The sequence below is a fragment of the Neopsephotus bourkii genome, unplaced genomic scaffold, assembly GCF_033783945.1.
Source record: "Neopsephotus bourkii isolate Nb327-2 ecotype Australia unplaced genomic scaffold, CSIRO-AGI_Nbou_v1 NB_1763, whole genome shotgun sequence".
Taxonomy (NCBI): domain Eukaryota; kingdom Metazoa; phylum Chordata; class Aves; order Psittaciformes; family Psittacidae; genus Neopsephotus; species Neopsephotus bourkii.
In genome coordinates, this window is record NW_026902237.1 from 276,625 (window position 1) to 297,042 (window position 20,418).

At 38.7% G+C, this 20,418-nt stretch overlaps 1 protein-coding gene across 1 annotated transcript in view; it reads right to left on the bottom strand.

The window, feature by feature from the left end:
- The window catches only part of CFAP47 (cilia and flagella associated protein 47), a 281,878-nt gene extending 272,896 nt beyond the window's left edge, over positions 1 to 8,982 (bottom strand). Inside the window, exons 1-2 of the mRNA XM_061378057.1 lie at positions 8,817 to 8,982; positions 8,550 to 8,758 (exon numbers count right to left, since the gene is read on the bottom strand). Coding sequence (XP_061234041.1) covers positions 8,550 to 8,758; positions 8,817 to 8,982 — 375 coding nt within the window. The remainder of the gene's footprint in view (positions 1 to 8,549; positions 8,759 to 8,816) is intronic.
- Positions 8,983 to 20,418: the final 11,436 nt, after the last annotated feature.

Here is a 20,418-nt window from a genome sequence, read left to right on the forward strand (position 1 = left end):
TCGGTAGAAGCTCGCGGTCGCTGTAGCGTGCCTGCTGCGGCTCTAGCTGGCTAGCTCCAATCAGCTCCAATCAGCTGACTGTTATATTGACTACTGAGTTTCTTTATGGTGCTTTTCTCGGCATCAGATTTTTGACCCAGATGGGACACTCTCTGCTCGGCTGCAGAATTCACTGAATGCAGGGACTCCCTTGGGACCCCCAGGATTTCCCAGAGGGACTCCTCCCTTCATTCGGCTCACTGCAGTAGCAGACAAGGACCATCACTGCACCACCTTTGAGGTATTTGTTAAACAGTTTGGCTTGGTTGACTGGTCTTGATAAAGGGTTCCCGTAAGATGTGGGAGATGTCCCTTGCAGGGCTTCGCATCACAGGGGAAATTCCTGATGCTGATACTTGGATAAGGTTTGAGTATGGAAACTGAGGTTTATGTAATAGTTATTGTGAGCATTGTGATTTTAATAGTTATTGTGCTTTGTATGACTAGAAGTTTATGTGTTGTCCACCGTGTCTGGTGCAAAACAGTGTGAAATCTCCATAGTTTGACAAGGAACTTGGTTAGGAACGTGTTAAGTTACTGATTTTACATGGGAGGAGAAGTTGCAGGTCATAAGGAGACTCAAAAATATTTTGAAAGAGTACAGGGTTTTCCAGTGACTGTGAATGATTGTCCTTGCCCTAAATGTAGGCATTGTTTTTTTATGTTTAGCTGCTATTTGTAATCATTGTGGGATATATTTGTCATCAGAGCCATTATCTTTATGCCAAAAACGTTGACCTGATTTGTGAAGGGTGTGGGGCACCTTCCAGTTTGTTAGGTGTGATTAACACCTGCCTATATTGTGCCTTGGGGTGGGGTAGACTTTCTTGAAGGAAGAAGAAAGAATTCTTCAAAAATAAAAAGGTGAAATTGATGATGGGAGTAGTGGAGTTTTGAAGAAAAGTCCTCTTGGCTCTAGTCTAGATCACTGGAAAAAGACAGGGGGACCGCCCAGTGCAAATGTGAACAAAAAGACCTTGATTGAATACTGTAACCAGTGGTGGCCCCTCTATAAATTAGAGGACGAAGAAAAGTGGCCGGTTAATGGAACTTTAAATTACAATACTTCATTGCAATTAATGTTATTCTTGAGATGAGAAGGAAAATGGGACGAAATTACATATGCAGATGTGTTTTTCACTGTACGGAACCATCCTGAGTGGCAAAAAGAATGTTGAATTAATGTTGTCCCACAGGATCCTCTAGTATTATCACTGGAAAAAGATCAAAAGAAAGTAGAAGGGAAATTAAAGCGATGCTGCTCTGCCTGTAGTATTGGACAGCATTGTCTTAAAGCTACAAAGACCAAAAACGACAAACAGGATCGTATGCCAGAACCAGAGAAGTTAAGGGCTCCCATTTTGAAAAATCCACAGGCAGAAGCAGGGAGCTCTCATGCAGATAGTAGCAGCAAAATTGAAGGGGAAGTGGAAGCCTCTGGGGGAGATGCTCCTATAACAGCATGAACTAGGAACAAAACTCTCAAAGGACTTCAAATTGTAGCACCCCTTAGGCAACTTGAAACCTGAAGGGGATCCAGTTAGAGTTGAAGTTCCTTTCAGCGCTGGAGATTTAGATAACCAGAAAGAAGTGGCTAAAAGGTATCAGCAAGATCCCGATAAAGGGGCTAAGAGGTTTAAATTAACTGTTAGAAATCAGGATCCTGACTGGTCTGATGTTGATTTAATGCTCAGAGAAATTACTGAAACTGGAAAACAGTTGATATTGAAAACTGCTAAAACTCCTGTCCAAGCTCAGATTACCAGAGGAGCCTTACAGGGAAATGTAGATCAGCATGTACCATTGACTAATCCTAATTCGGACCCTAATACTGCAGGAGGTTATCAAATGTTGAGTCGTTATTGGGATTGGATTAAATTAGGACTAGAAAATGATATCCCCAAAGCAGTAAATTGCTCAGCACTTTATGAAGTAAAATAAGGGCAAAGTGAAACCCCGACTGATTTTTTTAGACAATCTCCAGAGTGAAATGAGGAAATACACAACTTTGGACCCGTCCTCAGATTTTGGAACACAGCAGTTGGTTTCATTATTTCTAGGGCAGTCAGTCCCAGATATTAGAAAGAAACTATAGAAGTTGAAAGAGACAGAAATAAGAGAATTGTCAAAGTTGTCAGAAGAGGCTTGGAGCGTGTATAGGAATAGATAGAAGAGAGAAGAGAGGAGAGAGGAGAGAGGTGAAGACAGGAGAAGAGAGCAGAGAGAAGAGAGAAGAAGAGAGCAGAGAGAAGAGAGAAGAGAGAAGTTGACTAGAGTCATGGCGACTGCAACAGTGGCTGCTTTAGAGCAAAGTAGAAATCGGAGATGGTTACCAGGACATGGCAGAGAGGATTCCCCCCCATGAAAGGAAGGGGGGGAATACGGAATGAACTGAGCATCAGTCAGTGTGCTTACTGTAAGAAGAATGGACATTGAAAACATGAATGCCCTGAATTACAGAAAAGCTCCTCGTCCATAATAGCTGCTACAGATTGACGCGGACCTGACGCATCTACCCTAGCAGATCCACTGGTTAAAATAAAGCTAGGGGAATATGAGAAGGTAGTTGATTTTTTAATCAATATGGGATCATCCTCCTTCTCTGTTCTAACCAGAAGTTGGTGCCTGTAAGTAATGACTTTGTAAAGATAATAGGAGCTACCAGACAGCAGAAAAAGACATTTTTCCCTAAACCCCTTGAATATACATTGGGAAGACAAATTGGAATACACAGATTTTTATACTTGCCAAATTCTCCCAAATCCCTGTTGGGACAAGATCTATTGGAACAATTAGAGGCAACCATTGAATTTAAACAAGGAAATATAGAATTAAGAGAAGAACAGGTGATTGAAATTTTAAGTGTAGCTATGATAAACTCGGAAATATCCCAGAAATCTGAGATAGAAGTGGAAGAGATTTTGAATCAGGTATACCCAGGAGTACGGGCTTCAGAAGTTCCTGGAAAATCAAAAAATGCAGTTCCAATAATAATCAATGTTAAAGAAGGAGTGAGTCCAGTAAATAAAAGACAATACCCCTTAAAACTAGAAGATCAAAAAGGAATAGGGGATTTGATCAATAAGTTCATAAAAAATGGGTTATTAGTCAAATGTGAATCTGATTATAACACCCCTATATTACCAGTGAAAAAGCTGGATGGTGCTTATTGTCTAGTACAGTATTTGAGGACAGCTAAAAAATAGCTAAAGACTTACATCCAGTGGAAGCTAATCCTTGTACACTCCTCATGAAACTTAAAGATGACCAGACGTGGTTCACAGTACTGGATCTAAAAGATGCATTCTTCTGCCTCCCCCTGGCTCAAGTTAGTCAGAAACTGTTTGCTTTGGAATGGGAAAATCCCACAACTGGGAGAAAAACTCAACTGACCTGGACAGTGTTGCCTCAAGGGTTTAAAAACAGCCCAACAATTTTTTGAAATCAACTAGGTCAAGAATTGGAAATGTGGAAGCCTCTTGAAGGAAATGAAGTTCTTTTGCAGTATGTGGGTGATTTGTCAATTGCAACTATGACTGAGTGTATTCAGTGGACAATAAGTTTATTGAATTTTCTTGGATGAAACGGATATCGAGTCTCTCAACAGAAAGCAGTAGCACAGAAGCATGTGAACTACCTGGGATATGAAGTCTTCAGAGGACAATGAGTGTTGGGGACTGAGCACAATGAAGCCATCTGCCAAACCCCTCTTCCTCAAATGGTGAAAGAACTCAGAATTTTTTTGGAATGCAGATTATCAATTTACAATTATGGCATCATAGTTAAACCATTGTATGAACTTTTAAAAACCAACAATATGCAGATGATATGGACAGGTGAAGCAAAAACTTCTTTTGAAACCCTCAAGAAAGAACTCATGAGAGCTCCTGCCCTAGGGTTGCCTGATGTGACAAAACCATTTTGCCTCTTTTCACGTGAAAACAGGGAATAGCCCTTGGAGTCCTAGTGGAACAATTGGGGCCCTATAAGAGATCTGTGGCCAATTTCTCTAAACAATTGGATGAGGTCAATAAAGACTGGCCAGGACACCTACGAGCAGTGGCTGCTGTGATACTGAGCATAGAAGAAGCCTGTAAGTTTACTTTGAGTCAGAAGATAACAGTGCTGGTATCACATGATGTGTCAGCAGTGCTTGAGCAGAAAGGTAATCATTAGCTATCCCCGTCTAGATTCCTAAAATATCAGGCAATTTTAGTTGACTCAGATGATGTGGAAATTTAGATCGCTAATGTTGTAAATCCAGCTCCCTTTCTTGAAGGAAAAGCTACGGAACCATTGGAACATGACTGTATTGAGACTATAGAAGCTGTTTACTCAAGCAGACCTGACTGAAAAGAAGAGCCTCTGGAAGAAGCACAAGATTCCTGGTATACTGATGGAAGCAGTTTTGCTCACCAAGGAATTTGTAAGTCACGATATGCAATTACCACCACTACGGAGGTAACTGAATCAAATCCTCTACTTGTAGGAACATCTGCTCAAAAGGCAGAACTCATTGCCTTAATAAGGTCACTGGAATTTGCAAAAGGGGAGAGAATTAACATACGGATAGATTCTAAGTATGCCTTTGGAGTCGTTAGTGCCCATGGGGCAATTTGAAAAGAACGAAGCTTGTTAATGTCACAAGGAAAACAAATTAAATATGCAGAGGAGATCTTCCATTTATTAAAGGCTGTACAATCTATATTAATAATTTCTATTAATTATATTAATAATATTAAAGGCTGTACTTGTGCAAGCCACTATTATTCATTGTCAAGGACACCTTAAGGGTGATGCTGATCCAGAAAGAGGTAAAAGATTGGTCAATCATATGGCCAGGCAGGCAGCAGAACAAACACAAGAGCCCTTGGTGATGGCATTAGTTCCTGAAGGAAAAATTATAAATCAAACAGAAGTTCAATATTCAGATTCAGATCAGAAATGGATTCAAGAAAAAGGGAGGCAAATTCCATCTCAGGGATAGGCTCATTTAAAGGACTGGGCAATCAAATGTTAAAATTTGTCAAAGATGAACATACTAAGACTCATTGGGGTACAGACTCTTTATATGAATATCTGAAGACTACACTGGCAGGGAAAAATTTGTAGACTACTATCAGACAAGTCACTCAGCAATGTGTGATCTGTTTAAGAAACAATCCTAATACAGGAAAGAAAATAGCACACAGAACTATAGTGAGAGGAAACATTCTGGGAGAACATTGGTAAATTGATTTTTCTGAATTACCAAGAAAAGGGGGTTACCGATGTTTACTAGTATTAGCAGACACCTTTTCTGGATGGCCAGAAGCTTTTCCATGTAGAATTAATAAGGCAATAGAAGTGACTAAAGTGATATTAAATGAAATAATACCAGATTTGAAGTACCAATAGCTATTTCATGTGACCGAGGAACACATTTTTGTGCACAAGTACTGCAACTGGTTAGCAAAATATTAGGAATTAATTAGCAACTCCATACTCCATATGGACCACAAGCTAGTGGACAAGTAGAAAAGATGAAATCATATGATTAAGCAACAAATTGCTAAAATTTTTCAGGAAACTCATTTATACTGGTATTAGGCACTTCCTATCACTCTATTGAGAATACATGTAAAACTGAGAGCTAAGGAAAAGCCCTTTTGAAATTCTGTTTGGAAGGCCACACCAGGCAGTTGCAATAAATAACGACAATCTAGAACAGTTAAGAAATCACTGTCTCCAGGAATATATGATCTCTTTGGATAAACAGTTAGAAAAAGTCCATAAACAACTGTCAGAGACTAAAGTTAAAAGCGTCGACCATAAAGTTTACTCTTTTAACCCGAGTGACTGGATATGTATTAAGAATCTTTCAGGTGACCCTCTTCAGGAAAAGTGGGATAGATCATACCAAGTGCTGCAAACAACGTTCATAGCTGTCAACATCCGAGAACGACCTTCCTGGATCCATTATTCCAGAATAAAGAAGACACCCACAGGGTGGAGAGTGGAAGCTACAGGACCTTTACAAATGAAATTCCGGGGAGATACATGAAAATGAAATTTATGGCTGCTAATGTTAATGCATACAGGCTGTAGCATTGGTTATAATAAAAATTTAATTTTGCAATTAGTTCAAGAATACAGAATGTATCCTCCATTACTGCCTGTCTACCAATGTCAACTGAGGCAGGAAATCCAATTTCATGGGGAAACTTACCAATTTGACTAAAATTTTGGAAAATATGTGGCAAGGATATAGTGAAAGCAAGTTACAATGGGTAGATACTGAAGGAAATTACTCTCTGAATTATAAAAAAGTCAACGGTTCAGTCACTGAGTGTAATGTAACTAAACCTCCCACTTCCTGGGCCAAGGAAATAAAATAGCAGCCCTCTGGAGATCAATGGACAAACATTCCATGGGGCTGTCAGATACCAAAGGTTTGGAAAGATGTTCCGAAAGGATCCTGGGAAGTTATGTCCTCAACTGGGTGGCATATAGAATTCACAGGGAATTGAAGGTAGTCCTAAAGATCCATTGTGGGTGTAGGTGAGTTACAGTAATATTGAGGAAATGAGAAAAAAGAACACAGCTAATAAGCCACAATGGAACTGCACTAGAGTATATAATTGCAGTTCTACAGAATCAGAGATACAACAAGTAGTGCCTGCTGCCCAGGCATTGAGATTAAGATATATTTGTAGGAATTACTTCATGCAGTTAAACGACACTTGGTCACATTTAACTAATAACAATACATGGCTCAATTAACTGCCACCAGGATACTATAAAAACAATGTTGTTTGGGTAGGCAGTGATGGAATTTGGCCCACTCATTTACAAATAATAGATAAAACAAAACAATGGACCTTGGGATTATTAACATTACGTCCATTATGGAGAAAATCTCCCTTGCAACCACCTCTATGGAGATGAATAAAGAGAGAAAGTCAGGAAAACTGGCAATCCCCTAGCACAGGTACAAGAGTATTATGGACTAGACTAGTATTAAGGACATACAATATTATGGGCTAGCTTCGCTCCAGAATACTCAACATTAGAAAATTTATTTTTTTTTTACATAACCTTACTCAACAGGTAGAAAGCTTAGGGAACTCCACACAGAAGGGTTTGCAGGACTTAAACAGGCAATTACAGACAACTTCCAAAATGATATTGCAAAATAGAATGGCATTAGACCTACATGGGATATGTGGCTTCCTAGGATTAAAAAATAAAATGTTGTATATAAATTTCAAATGTCACTCAAGATTTAAATAAGCAAATTGATCAAATTAAGAAAATAGCATGAGACAGTGGAGCTTTAAAACAAATATGGAAACTACTTGGTTCAACAAAATTCCACAGGTATTTGGGTTTTCTCTCGCAGGTTGGTTTGCTGCCTTGATACAAACTCTAATTGTAATTATAGTAACAATTATACTAATAAAAATAACCTTAGGTTGTGTTAAAAAAATATAACTAGAAATTTAGCAGGAATCTATGTAGCAGTAAATAGCCTATATCAACTGCATAACCTCTCATATGGTACAAAATTAAAGAAAGTTATCCTTTCTGTGCAAATGCAAAAGAATTCTTAAAGTTACATAAAAGGGGGATATTGATAATAGAAATTCACTAAGACAAAGAAGCTATATACTAAGACAAAGAAGCTTTAACAGAAAGAAAAAGCATAAAATTGTAAGGTCAGCGAGCTAATTAAGCAACTTTTTGCTACTGCTTGTCTAGGCCTAAGCTAATAGGGACTGCTTGTGTGCTAAAGATGCATACTGGTTAGGGCTGCTTCGGTGGTTTGGAAAACTGCTGTGAAAGCACTTGCGCATACTCCGAGAGAAAAGGTGAAAAGTTCAACCTAGGGGAAGACTTTGAGCCTTCATCCTCACAACCACGGTCAACCACCACCAGAAGACAATAGGCATGCTCAAGGAGGAGTGGCAGAGTTCCAAGAAGGACCCCTCCTCTTCTCAGAAATCTTATGAAGATGTGTATCTACTAACATAAATTTGGGGTAAGCTGGGCAGTGAGTGTGCGTGTTAGCAGCAGCAATCCCCCACGCACTCAGTGGTGAATAAACAAATACCTACTTAATAGTTTTGGCTATTGAGTTTCTCAGCCTCAGGACCTACCAAGGTCGGCAGCCCTTTCTGCAAAACTTAAGGAATAAAAGCTGGGCACTGAGATCTGTTTTACCTCTGACAATGTTCTGCACTTCAAGGGGGACACTCATCTGGTAAGTTCAAGGCGAGTGGGGTACCAGTTCCTCAGCCAGGACAAGCCCTACAGGGAGGGACAGAGACCCTCGGGACCCTGGCCAGAGTGTCGGCATGGGGCGCTGCCGTTACTCATGCACGCCGGAGTGGTGCGAGGCACTGCACAAACAAGCACAGGGCCAACAACTGACTCGTAAAGACTGGCAGACCTCGGCGACGTTAGATCCGCCCGGGCAGGGGCCGTGGGGGCACACACTCCCCTCCGCTTCCCTCCCGGCCACCCCTCACCTGGGGCCGGCGCGGCGGCAGCAGCTGGAGACGACAGCTCCCCAGCCGCTGGTTCTGGACGCTGAGCGCTGCGCGGTAGCTGTTTCCCGGCACCGCGTCCCTGAAGCACAGCTCGGCCGGGTCGATGCGCACCCCGGCCACGTCCCGCCACCCACCCGCCATGGCCGCCGCCGTCTCATCGAGCGGCCTGCGCGGCTTGGAAACGATCGCTTAGTAACGGACGCAGGACGCTGATTGGAAGCAAAAGAGCGGCGCTTCCATACACACCAATCGGAAGAGGATGGAACGGGGCAGGGCCGCGGCTAGGGGCTCGGCGGGCAGCGGCGCCGGCGGCTTTCGGGTGTCCACGGACGTGGGGTTGGGCAGGAGCTGGAAGGAAATAAAAACCCCAGACCCGCTGTTTTGGAGGTGCACCAAAATGGCCACATCCCATTGGCCTGTATTTATTAAGTAAAGGACACCTCCTGCTAGACCCGGTTGCTCAAAGCCCCGTCCATCCTGGCCTTGAACACTGCCAAAGTCAGCTAGGACGGGGTTTTGAGCAACCGGGTCTAGTGGGAGGTGTCCCTGCCCATGGCAAGGGGTTGGAACTACATGAGCCTTTCTAACCCAGACCATTCTACGGTTCTATGAAAGAGATACCTGAGCCCGTGCTCCTCCCACTTGTCCAGCATGGTCCCTCTGTTTCACCTGAAGAGTTTTCCTGCTGTGAGTCCCCCTCCAACAACAGCCCAGGACAGTGAAGGGCAATACAAACGTGGACACTGTTCCTGCCCTGCCTTTCTTAAAGGTGGATTAAGCTGAAATAAAAATGCCTTGATTTATCTTCTGGGCACGCATGTTAATGACAGACATGGTCTACACAGAGCCAAAGCAGGGCACTCACACTTGTTAGCTCAGTGTCTGCAGTGCCAGTGACTACACTAATAATTCATTACATGCGTTTACTGAGTGGTGAAAGATGTGCTCCTGTGCTGTATCCCTATGCTGTAATTGAAGTGGTAAAATGAAGTTGACAAGAATCCAGCACTTAGGCAGAACTCGGAGGATAATGGGCTGTGTTATGCTTTACCTCAAAATAGCAGAAGCAAGGAGAGGGAACAGTATGCATGCAGAACCTCAAACATCAGTTTAGATTAACCCAAAATACTTTGCTTTGGATTACTTCATCCCTTGAAAGTGTATAAGGACTCAAACTATTTATATTTTAAAAGTCAAATATGAACAGTGCAAACATGGATGGCACAGATCAGGAGAACTACAAAGTACATGAAAGGCAAAAAGCCTGATTTTAATGGGTGAGGAAACCTGAAGCGAGCAAGGAGAGAGAGTCTTTGTTTCTATTACTGTGGAAGGACACTAACAGGTCTTTCTGTCCTTCTTAAAAATTCAAGCTACCAAGAGTAAGTAGAATCCAGGCATCTGAAAGGAGTTCTTCAGGAAGACTGCTTAAATCTCTTTTATGGCAACATGATTGTACTTAACTGGCACACACAGACAAAAAAAAAAATAAATAAAATAAAGGAAGATTAAGTTATCAAATAATTAAACTCCTCTGCTTTTTCACTTTAGAGAATGGAGAACACACCTACATAGTTTCTCTGATCTTTGACTGAAATCTTGAGGAAAGTCAAGGGACACAATATTCCATCTAATAAATATCTGATCTAATGAAAGAGAAACCTTCAAAGACTTTATACAGACTTCATGATGGTGCCGAAAAGTGACAAGCTCATTAGTTCATCTTACATTGTGTTATTTTTCAGTTTTCACATGAACATGGAAATGTTCTGTCTTTCTGATCACAGAAACCTAATACAAACACATAATATTTTTAGAAACAAAACTTGCTTATGGTTTTGCCTTTCGGTTCAGACCTTACTAGAGTAGAAGAGGATCTTCAGAAGGTCCCTGCCCTCACTACTCCATCTGACCCTTCTGGTGTCCTACATTCTCACCTGCTTCCCTGTCTGGTCACTAGCCTTCATTCTGCTAAGTAAGATCCATGTAGGGCTGTATAATAAACCTGACCTGTGAAACAATCCTGATGTCATTGGAGAATGGTGGTCTTTAGGCAAGATAAAGTCTTTTATTCAATTTATAGCACTATTTCATGAACAGTTGAAGCAGCACTATCAATAGGGTGGTAACTTTGGGAATGGGGGCTGGAGCAAGCAGCAGAGACAGAAATCTTTAAAAATCAATTCTTTCATAAAAGAATTAGCAGCAAAGAACACTGCCTTATTTTCACCTGACTTTATATAGATATGTCCATACAAAATTTAACTAATTTTTTAGAAACAAAATTTAACTGTGATTTAGCTTGTTTATAGAGGAGCTAAGTTCTTCATTAAAAAAAAATTGTAATCTCTCTGAAATAGTTTGGCTAGGCTTTCTTCCTCTTCTACAGATCATTATATCTAAATGCTTACAATTGCCATCATTATGATATCTCATTATGAAACAATAGTAGATAATGGACTCTGCTCCTTCCTTTCCTTAGTTTATGATGGCTTCATAAAATTTTTATCAGTCACCTAATAATTATCTCCAAAGTGAAAATTATTGTAAAGGACCAAGCATCTGTTTTGATGACAGAATCTTTATAACTAGTGCTAGAGTATAGATTCTGTACATCCCTTATCCTTTATCACTAAATCATATGACCACATTAAAAGCAATTTTACTTCTGCAGAAATTCATGCTATTTTACAGTGCAGTAAGCTGTACAATTCATACTGCATTCACCTTAGCAGTATCATGATGAATAATAAAGCTTCACAGCAAACTTCTCAAAATTGCATTATGGTCATCAGAGTGAATATTATAACCTTATATAAATCCCCACCACACTTCAGTATTTGAGTCGCTTCTATCTTTCATAAGCTAGACTTTCCAAACCTTAAATTTGTTTGACTTCTAATCTGACTATCCTCCCAGGTTCGAGGCAGGAAACCAAAAGAGCACAATTAGTACTTTCCATTTCATAGAAATGGCTATTTTTTTTTTTTTTAATTAAATAGCCCCAGCTTGTTTGAATCTACACTGGGGCCTCATGTAAAATGAGATGCAGAATCAGAAAGCCATCACCAGTCTGTTTTCCCATGCTGCGCAAGGGTAGAAAACTATTAGAAAACATGTATTAAAAAACAGCGAGACCTGAGACACTGATCCTATCTGCCCATGTTCTAAACATGGGTCAAGGTACTTCTGCACTGAACAAGACACCTATTACATCAGAAGTAGCTCTCGTTCATCTAGGAATCTCTAAAACCATAGACAAATCCCTTCAGAAAGAATTCAAGAGGTTAGAAAAAGGGGCAGTTAAAACTATCATAAGGGTGTTTTATTTGACAGTAATTTTGCAACAAGAAATGGCAGTGATACCTGAGATGATTAAATTAATTTGAACAAACTGTCACTCATACTGCACTTCATTGCTGGAATCTGAATCCAGAGGAACTGTGAAAGCTGACCTATTTATTCAACTTCAGGAGGACCAAATATTCAACTTCAGGAGGACCAAGTGCCACTTACCGGTAAAACAAGTAAAATGTATTTTTTAGGAGTTAGACAAAGTCCAAATAATGATGACTAATAAATTATATTCCTTTGAATATAATCTTGCAAATTGCTGCATTTAATGGGAAAAGAGAATGTTCAAAATGGCAGATCTGGGCTCTAATTCTCTCTAAAGGTCTCTTACTAAACAAAGCATTCCGTGAGAAGCAAAACTAATGAAGATTTTAGTTGCTCTTTTGTCTCAGTGAAACCATCAGTCTTCAAAAAGCATGCAAGAATTGACAGTCTCTAAGATGTCTTTCTTAGATTGGGTTGAAAGGAGCAGGACCAAAATTATTTCAATAATTGAATGACAGATTGTCAGTTAGACAAGACAATCACAAATGCCTTCTCTTTTCTTTGTTTTAGAGTGACTTTTTAGAAATTGGTAAATTAAAACCCTGTATCATAAATACATAGAGTCTTCATTATTCAGCAGTATGGTTTAGGGCTTCAGGAGCCACATGCTGAGGGATTATATGTACCTATACAGCAGAAGCAGAATGGGTTTATTAGTGTACTCTTTTAGTCACAGTATTGCTATAACCTGACAATACTGATTTGAGGACCAAGGCGAGTGTGAGCATGCAGTGCTCAGCTGAACATTTTGGTCTTGAGAGCTCACAGCAGTTAGTCCAAAGATTTCAGCACCAAAGTACAAATGTGTCCTTTGTTTCCTGCAGTCTGCTCCAATGGAAATGCTTTCTGCATCTGGTATCTTTTTTAGTCAGAATGTGTGAAAACATCCTTGTTCATGAAAAATTTAGTAACTCTAAAAGCATCCATAACTACTCACAAATACCATGTATTAGACAAATATAAAACTGTTGGGTAGAAAGAATAATCATTGAACCACACTGAGAAACATGATGAAGATGTATGTTTCTGAGCTGGGCAGATCATCTCTGATTAAAACAGAACATAACTTTAGAGAAACTGCATATATATATAGGTAATAGGAGATTCCAATAAGGGATGGTTTTGAAAAACTTCTCATATAAATCAGGGGTGCTTTAACAGCTGTCTGTAGCTTTTAAGGCCTACCATAAAATGATGACCACACTGAACCACTAGACTTTCCAGACTGACATCAAGATGTCAACAGCTATTGGCACCAATGAATCAATATTAAATTTCCACTGTACACAAATAAGATGTGATTTCCTAAAGTTACTAATAGTGGGATTCATCATGCCAAACTTCACTACTAAAAAATAAGTGTCTAGTCCAAGCTTCCATTAAGGTTAGGAGTGAGACAAGTACCTGCAGAGGATAATCATTCCTCTCCCCTTACGCAAGTATTTAAAATGTAATTCCATATATCACATTAGCTTTATGCAGGTCTCCTGGTATTTAGTTACTTAAGTAATTTCAAGAATCTTTTTCTTAGGCAGTAATGATAAAATTATTAAGGACCATGTTCAGATATTAGTGAATTTATTTTCTTTTGCCTGAAGGAAGAAAATTACTGCCTAATCATTTTATGGTAAAATTATACCTGTATCTTTTACATTTTATAAGCAATTTTTCCAACTTATTTCCTTACAGTCCAAGTGCTTAGTAAGATAAATAAAATTTGCAGTCATATTTAATACTTGATTCTTCTTTTCAGGGCTGCTCTGTATCAATCTACTTTTCCTGAAAATAATCCTCATGAACATCATCAGTTTGCTGCATTACACTAGGAGAGCTCATTTGTCTTCATAAGTTACAGATGAAACAGTACTATCCAATTTAGCTGGGTTCTTATGCAGTAACAGCCTTGAAGATCAATAGCAAAGCTTCAGTATTGCATTAAATGGGAATTAGGATAGAATATATCTTGCAGAGCATTGAAGATACATACTTTGGGGAATTAATGCTACTCAGTAAGTTAATGACACATTGCATCAACATATGCTTTCTTTTATGAATTTTACAGATTTTTTTCAATTCCTATTTTAATATTTTATCCCACACTAAGGAATAAAGGTGAAACATGGGCATTCAACTGACCTTCACTATTCCATTCATTATTTTAATATCTCTATCCTAATATTTCTTGCTCAGCTTAATCCTGTGTTTATATATATACGTTTCTCTGGTTCAAGGTTTCTCAATGCGATTTGTTGTTCCTTTTCTAGTCACCAGCTATTTTTAAATGCTGAGGTTTACCTGTAAATCTATCTGTACTTTTTTTAATGCAGTTCAATATCCTGTATGTATTGACATTTTGTATAAAGCAGGTATTTAATTGATTTACTTCACTGACATCCATTCCTCTTTTTTGGCTGGTCCTATCAACATAGAGGCTCCACAGGACTTCAACTCCTCCTTTAAATATGCAGTACTTTCACCTTATCTAAATTTCATTTCACCTGCCAGCGTGACCTAATTTATCAGCTACAGATATAGTGTGTCTATTCATTATGGTACATTAGATATGTTTGCATTTTAGGCTACATATAAAGGGCATTTTGCACTTTCTAATTTTTCCTAGCCATAGTGAAATATATTTAATGAACTGGGAAAAAAACAAAATCAAAAAACAACTTGGCAATAAACTTTTTTCAGCAATTTCATTAAGCACCTATATAGTATACAACAAAATTACATCCATCAGTGCTGTAAGACAAGAACAGAAACAAGCAATCCATAATAAAAGCGGTTATAGAGGTCACCAGCATTAGCAGTCTTGAAGACTATTCACACAGAGCTAATAGTCTGGGTAACTGTTGCAAGCTGAATCTCATTTCTTCAGTATTTACTACTTTCTATTAACTGAAGAGGGATCCACATTCCTGAAATTACAATCACTAGTCTTTCTTTTCTTGGGGGACTTCAACCTACCAGATATCTGCTGGCTACAGTACAGCAGAGAAAAAACAGTCTAGAAGGTTCCTGAAGTGTGTGGAAGATGTCTTTACATAGCTGGTGAGTGAGACAACCAGGGAAGGCACCCTGGCTGGAGGCTGTCTTGGGCACAGCAATCATGAAATGGTAGTTTTCAGTTCCTGGAGAAGTAAGGATGAGAGTCAGCAGAAATGCTACCGTGGACTTCCAGAGAGCAGGCTTTGACTTGTTTAGGTGACTATTTGACAGAGTCCCTTGGGAGGCAGTACTGAAGGGCAAAAGAATCCAGGAAGGCTGGATGCTCTTCCAGAAGGAAATCTTCAAGGTGCAGAAGCAGGCCATCCCCATGTGCAGAAAGCAAGCTGGGTAAATCATACCCAAATATTAATTGGGCAAGCCATGATGAAAATGTAATTTTACTTAATAATTTTACAATATCTATATGTCTAAAAGTGTAGGCCCATGAAAATCAAACTATTTTGATAGTGTTTCCTGCAGAATTCTTTCTTCAACCCAGAGAACTACCTACCTATATGCAGGCAGATTTCACATTTTCTGGGAGAAGATGTGATTTTGTTAATTTATCTAGGCACTGTGTAGCCTCTCACCACATTCAATGTGCATTTTGGAAATACAAGAGGTTCAGAAAACTTTACAGATTCTTTGCTATAATTGAATATGCTTATATCTCTGAGATCTAACTGCCTAGATGTTTGGTGAAAGAAAATGTAAAGCAAAATTATTTGCAAGAATATTAATTCTTAGGAAATACTAAAATGACCAAAATAAGTTCTTCCCGAGCTTCGTAAATACCTTAGGGTGTATGAGTATAATCTGACTTACAGGTAAGAGGCATTTCCAATTGAGATAAAATCCCATTTAAGAGCTACTAATGTAATTTAGCAGGCTAATAAATATTTTGGTCATATGTTGAGAAATCTGCTACAGAGAGCAAAACCCAGCTTCTTTCAGTAACTGACTGAAAGTGGATCCACTTCTGCTCTCATGAGTCCTACCTGGCACAGCAGTGTTAGCAACAGATGGACCTGCTATGGGGGGCAGGAGGAAGGAGGTAGAGAAAAGGCGAAGACAAAAGTTGTTCCTGCAGCCAGGCACCTATCCATATACACTGTGAGTTATTGTGGTGTGATCTTCTAATATTTGTATATTTTTAAGTAAAAATATTAAGTTTAGCAGTATTTGTTTCTTATGTCTCCATGTGTTCTCAGATGAGATGACCTATGTAAGAGCAAAGCAATTACCATCAAAGAACTATCCCCAGCATTGGGGACATTTATAAATACTTTCTGCAGAGTTTCCTTGGTAAACATTTCAGGGTCTCATATTTTCAAAATAGGCTGAGTATTTGAGGTGAGTGTTTTTATGCTGTTCCCCACTCCCAACTATTAATGAAACTTTTCCAGGATTTATCTTTAATTTTGCACAAATCAGTGGTATGCAGATTGTAAGTCTCCATCAATCCTAAGAGGAGGCAGTTAGCTGAGCCTATCAGCCACAAGAATAGTAATTCACTAGGGATTTGTATGCATGGCTTATTTCTCATTTGTCTTCCCTTGCAGGCCTCCCAGCACCAAGAACAGCTGTGCACTGAACTGCACAGATCAAGCAAGCTACTATATTTACCACAGTGCTCTTCTTTACTGCCAAAAAAGTGGTCAGATGTAGCACAGCAATTTATACTGCTGAATTCTATTATCATAATATTTTTGTAATTTTGTCCACATTCTGAAAATAAATTCATTTGCCCAATGCCATTATCTGTTGAGGAAATATAACAACATTTTAATAAAGATTTTAAATTCCCTATATTTGAATTAGGTGTTTACATTTCACAGTAGCATAATTTAACTCAAATTCAGCTTTCAGCAATCACTGGAACATTTCCCACAAGTTCTTACCCAGAGGTCTAGAAGCCAGCTTACAAAGTTTTTCGTTTCTAGCCAAGGACATAATCAGCATTTCTTTACAGTAACATCACGAGGCCACCACTCCTCCATCAGCCTACGTAGCTTCAGGGGACTAATGCCCACAGTATTTGACAGATTGTGAAGCATTTCCTGGTAGTCATCATAGTCATCAGTGACTTTTTATAATTTAAGACAAAAAAGTGTGTTATCATCTAATTAGACTTCCAGCAATATAAATGCCTTGTGATTTACTAAGATCTAATTGCTTATTTAATTCCAGTAGCTGGTTTTGTACTAAAACTTATCTTTTAGAGATCCTGGTATAAAGATCTCCAATTCTGACATACTAGTATTCTTTGTTTGGTTCCAATAACTAATTATAATTACTGTCCCTTCTTCATTCACTCTACTGTCCTATAGCAGGGTCCACCATTTATGGATGTGTCTCTAAATCCGAGATCCATGACTGCAAATGAAGATGCTCCGATGGCTGCAGAGGTAACCAGGGACATCAAAAGCTTTATTGACACTTTGAATAGTAGACCTTTGTTCTGGCATTTAAAATACATCACTGGCATTTCAGAAATCTCTAATTAGCCTAATCTTACTTATATTCAGTCTCCACTTTAAAACTAGAAAGTCCAAGGACACATAAGCATAAAAATAGCCTACTAACATGTAGCTAAAATTTATAAATGCAAGTTCCAGATATGAAACACATTAAGAAATTGAAAGCCTTTGTCATTCCAAAGTATTTAAATATTCTGGATGAAAGATAAACAAATGTGAATGTAAAAATAAAGTTACAAAAATGCCTGTATAAGTAACTTCTTACTCCTTCTTACTACCAAGAGCACAATTAAAGCATAATTTGGGATGGTTTCAATTGAATGTACGAGGGAAGTCTGCTGGAAATTTGCTAGAATTTTTGGCACAAAGTCCTTGAAGTATCTGAAGGAACTAGAAAACATTTCACACCTTGCTAGAACAAAACAATTAATGAAGAATAATAAAACATTTCAAAAGGCTAACGTGAAAACACATGCAATGAGACATATAAGAGCTGTAGGTCAGTAGCTGCAATCTAGAAAGATGTAGAAAAATTCACACATGAAACAGCAGACTGGGAAGCTGGAAAAGTTCAACAAGTATGTGTATTATTCAGTATAGAAAATGGTAAAAGAATATGTTAATACTTGTTAATCACTAAGGTCAGTGCAAACAGAATAAAGAAGAGTTGGATTATTTAACTGTCAGGTTTGTAGTAGGTTGCAGATTATATCTGCATGCAGATTTGTATTCACTGCAGTTGCCTCAGTTTTTCTAGATTAGCATGCATGTTTTTCTGACAGTGGAAAAACTTAAGGATAGTGGTGTAGTCTGGACAGAAAGTTAACAGCCATTGACAATTCATAGCTGTTTGGGAACGACAGCAAAAGTTGTTAGCACTGGAGGTGGTGAAACATCCTGCTGTAGGGTGCTTACTGCTCCAGTGACACCTGAGCAGCAGGACAAAGGGAAAAGGTTGAAAAAGGCATGTATAAGACAGCCAGGTACTGCAGTGAGTTGGTGACCTTGCAGTATACTTGTAGTTTCTAAAGAGATTTAGTCCTGGTAACTGCAGCTTCAACAACAAAGCCAAACAGCTGCTGGTGGAGATAAGCAGTCTAATTTACTGCTGAAAAACGGCTTCTAAAAGATTCAAAAGAAGTCCTTATCTGGAGGTGTTCCTGAGGGGTCTCAGACAGTAAGTGAGCTGCTGTGATACTGGCACCCTCTCAAAGGTCCAGAAGAGTCTGAGGTGCAGAAACAGCCAAGTAGCTGCCCAGCTGGGGAGGTGACTGGAGGAAACTGGGGAAGCAGCCATCTGTAGACAGAAAGACCTTGACTCAGGCAAATACTATGTAAAACAGAAAAAATGGTACAATTGCAGAAATACTACTGCATCCAGCTAAAAGCAACTGAGGAATAGAATCTACAGTTACGCTTTTTCCTCTGTGTCAGAAATATGCAAGGGCTGTACACAAGCCCTCTCTATCATGATCTGGTGGCCTGCATTCAAACACAAAGATTACATAAGTTATTTAGTTTTTCTGAATAAGGCCAATTCTTTGTAGCTGTTCTGTGCCTTTGCTCTCAATGAGTCATTTTTGGGAGGGGAGATCATGCACATAATTTGACAACAAGCTTCTGAAGACAATAGTTCTTTCATGTCAACTATATCCTGCTTAGACCAGTAGATTAGACTAACCCATGACTGACATTTAGTAACAGTAAAGGGTTTTTTTTAGTGAGTTAAAAAGAAAAAGGGGCATCTTTCAGTTCTAGATTCTAAAAGGGAGTCCTAGAATTCGCATTATTTCTTAGAAATCTAGATATTGGAAATCTGTAAGCTTTTTTTAAAAAAAAAAAAGTTTGTATTTTAACAGTGAATAACTAAATACAGCTCATACTTCAAAAGGCTTTTTTTGTAACTCCTTAGAAAGGAAATGTTACAAACAAAAGGCAAATAAAGAACCCTCAGATACCTCAATTTACTCTTCTACAAAAAAAGAAAAACAATTTCAGAAAGGGATAGATGTATATAATTTCTAAAAAGTCTGCCTTTAATTTTTCAGGCCATCCTCCCATTACCTATGCAGGAATCAGAAGCTGTGGCATACACCAGGATTGATTGAAAACTCAGGAGTACACTGATATTTTTCCCTCTGCTTGTCCTTACTCTTTGTCTTTGTTACCTAATAAAACTTACTAAATAATCCTCAATGTGACCTTTCAAAAATTGTTAGCTAAATCCCTCTTTGTTATCTTAGACCATCTTATCTATATTTGACCAATTCATTTCTTTTAGCTCTGTCCCCCTGTGAATTGTTTTTTAAATTTACCTTTCCTAAGTTGATTTTTTTTCTGCCTGTTACTGTGTCTTGTTTCTTTCTTTTGGTTTTTCTTAGTTTTAAGATTTTATATTTGTCTGATTTACTATTCTAGAGTCATTTATCATCATTCTTTCTGATTGTCATTATTTTGTCAGTTTTCTTTTTAATTTGGTGGTTTATTTCATATCCCAGCCTGCCCACAGCAACATCTTTTGATTAATTCATTTTGCATTTACTTTTAATCTTTTATTCTCTTTCCTCTCCATGACTCAGCCTGTGTTTCCCATACTTTTTTTGTTTATTGTATTTGTAGCTATTTTTCGTGTGTTCAGCATCAACTACTAGAACTTTCTAAGGGCATGAATACAGAGAGACAGCTTCTGTGCTGAATGAGATGATGTCAGCAAAGCAGCTTCTGAAAGCACATTTCATTCCACTGACTTGTTAACAATTAGGAATCACAAAACAAATTGGCCTGTTGTATCTGTAAGCTATAGACCTTGAATCTGTCTCCTGCAATTTGTTTCAATTTTATTCCACATAGATTTTGCAATTCTATGGCAAATTGGTGTATCTGTTCAAAACAAACACATTGCATGATTCTGCAAGAACTAATTTAATGGCAGCCAGCGATCATGAAATCACCACTTCAAATTAATTAGCAAGTCAACA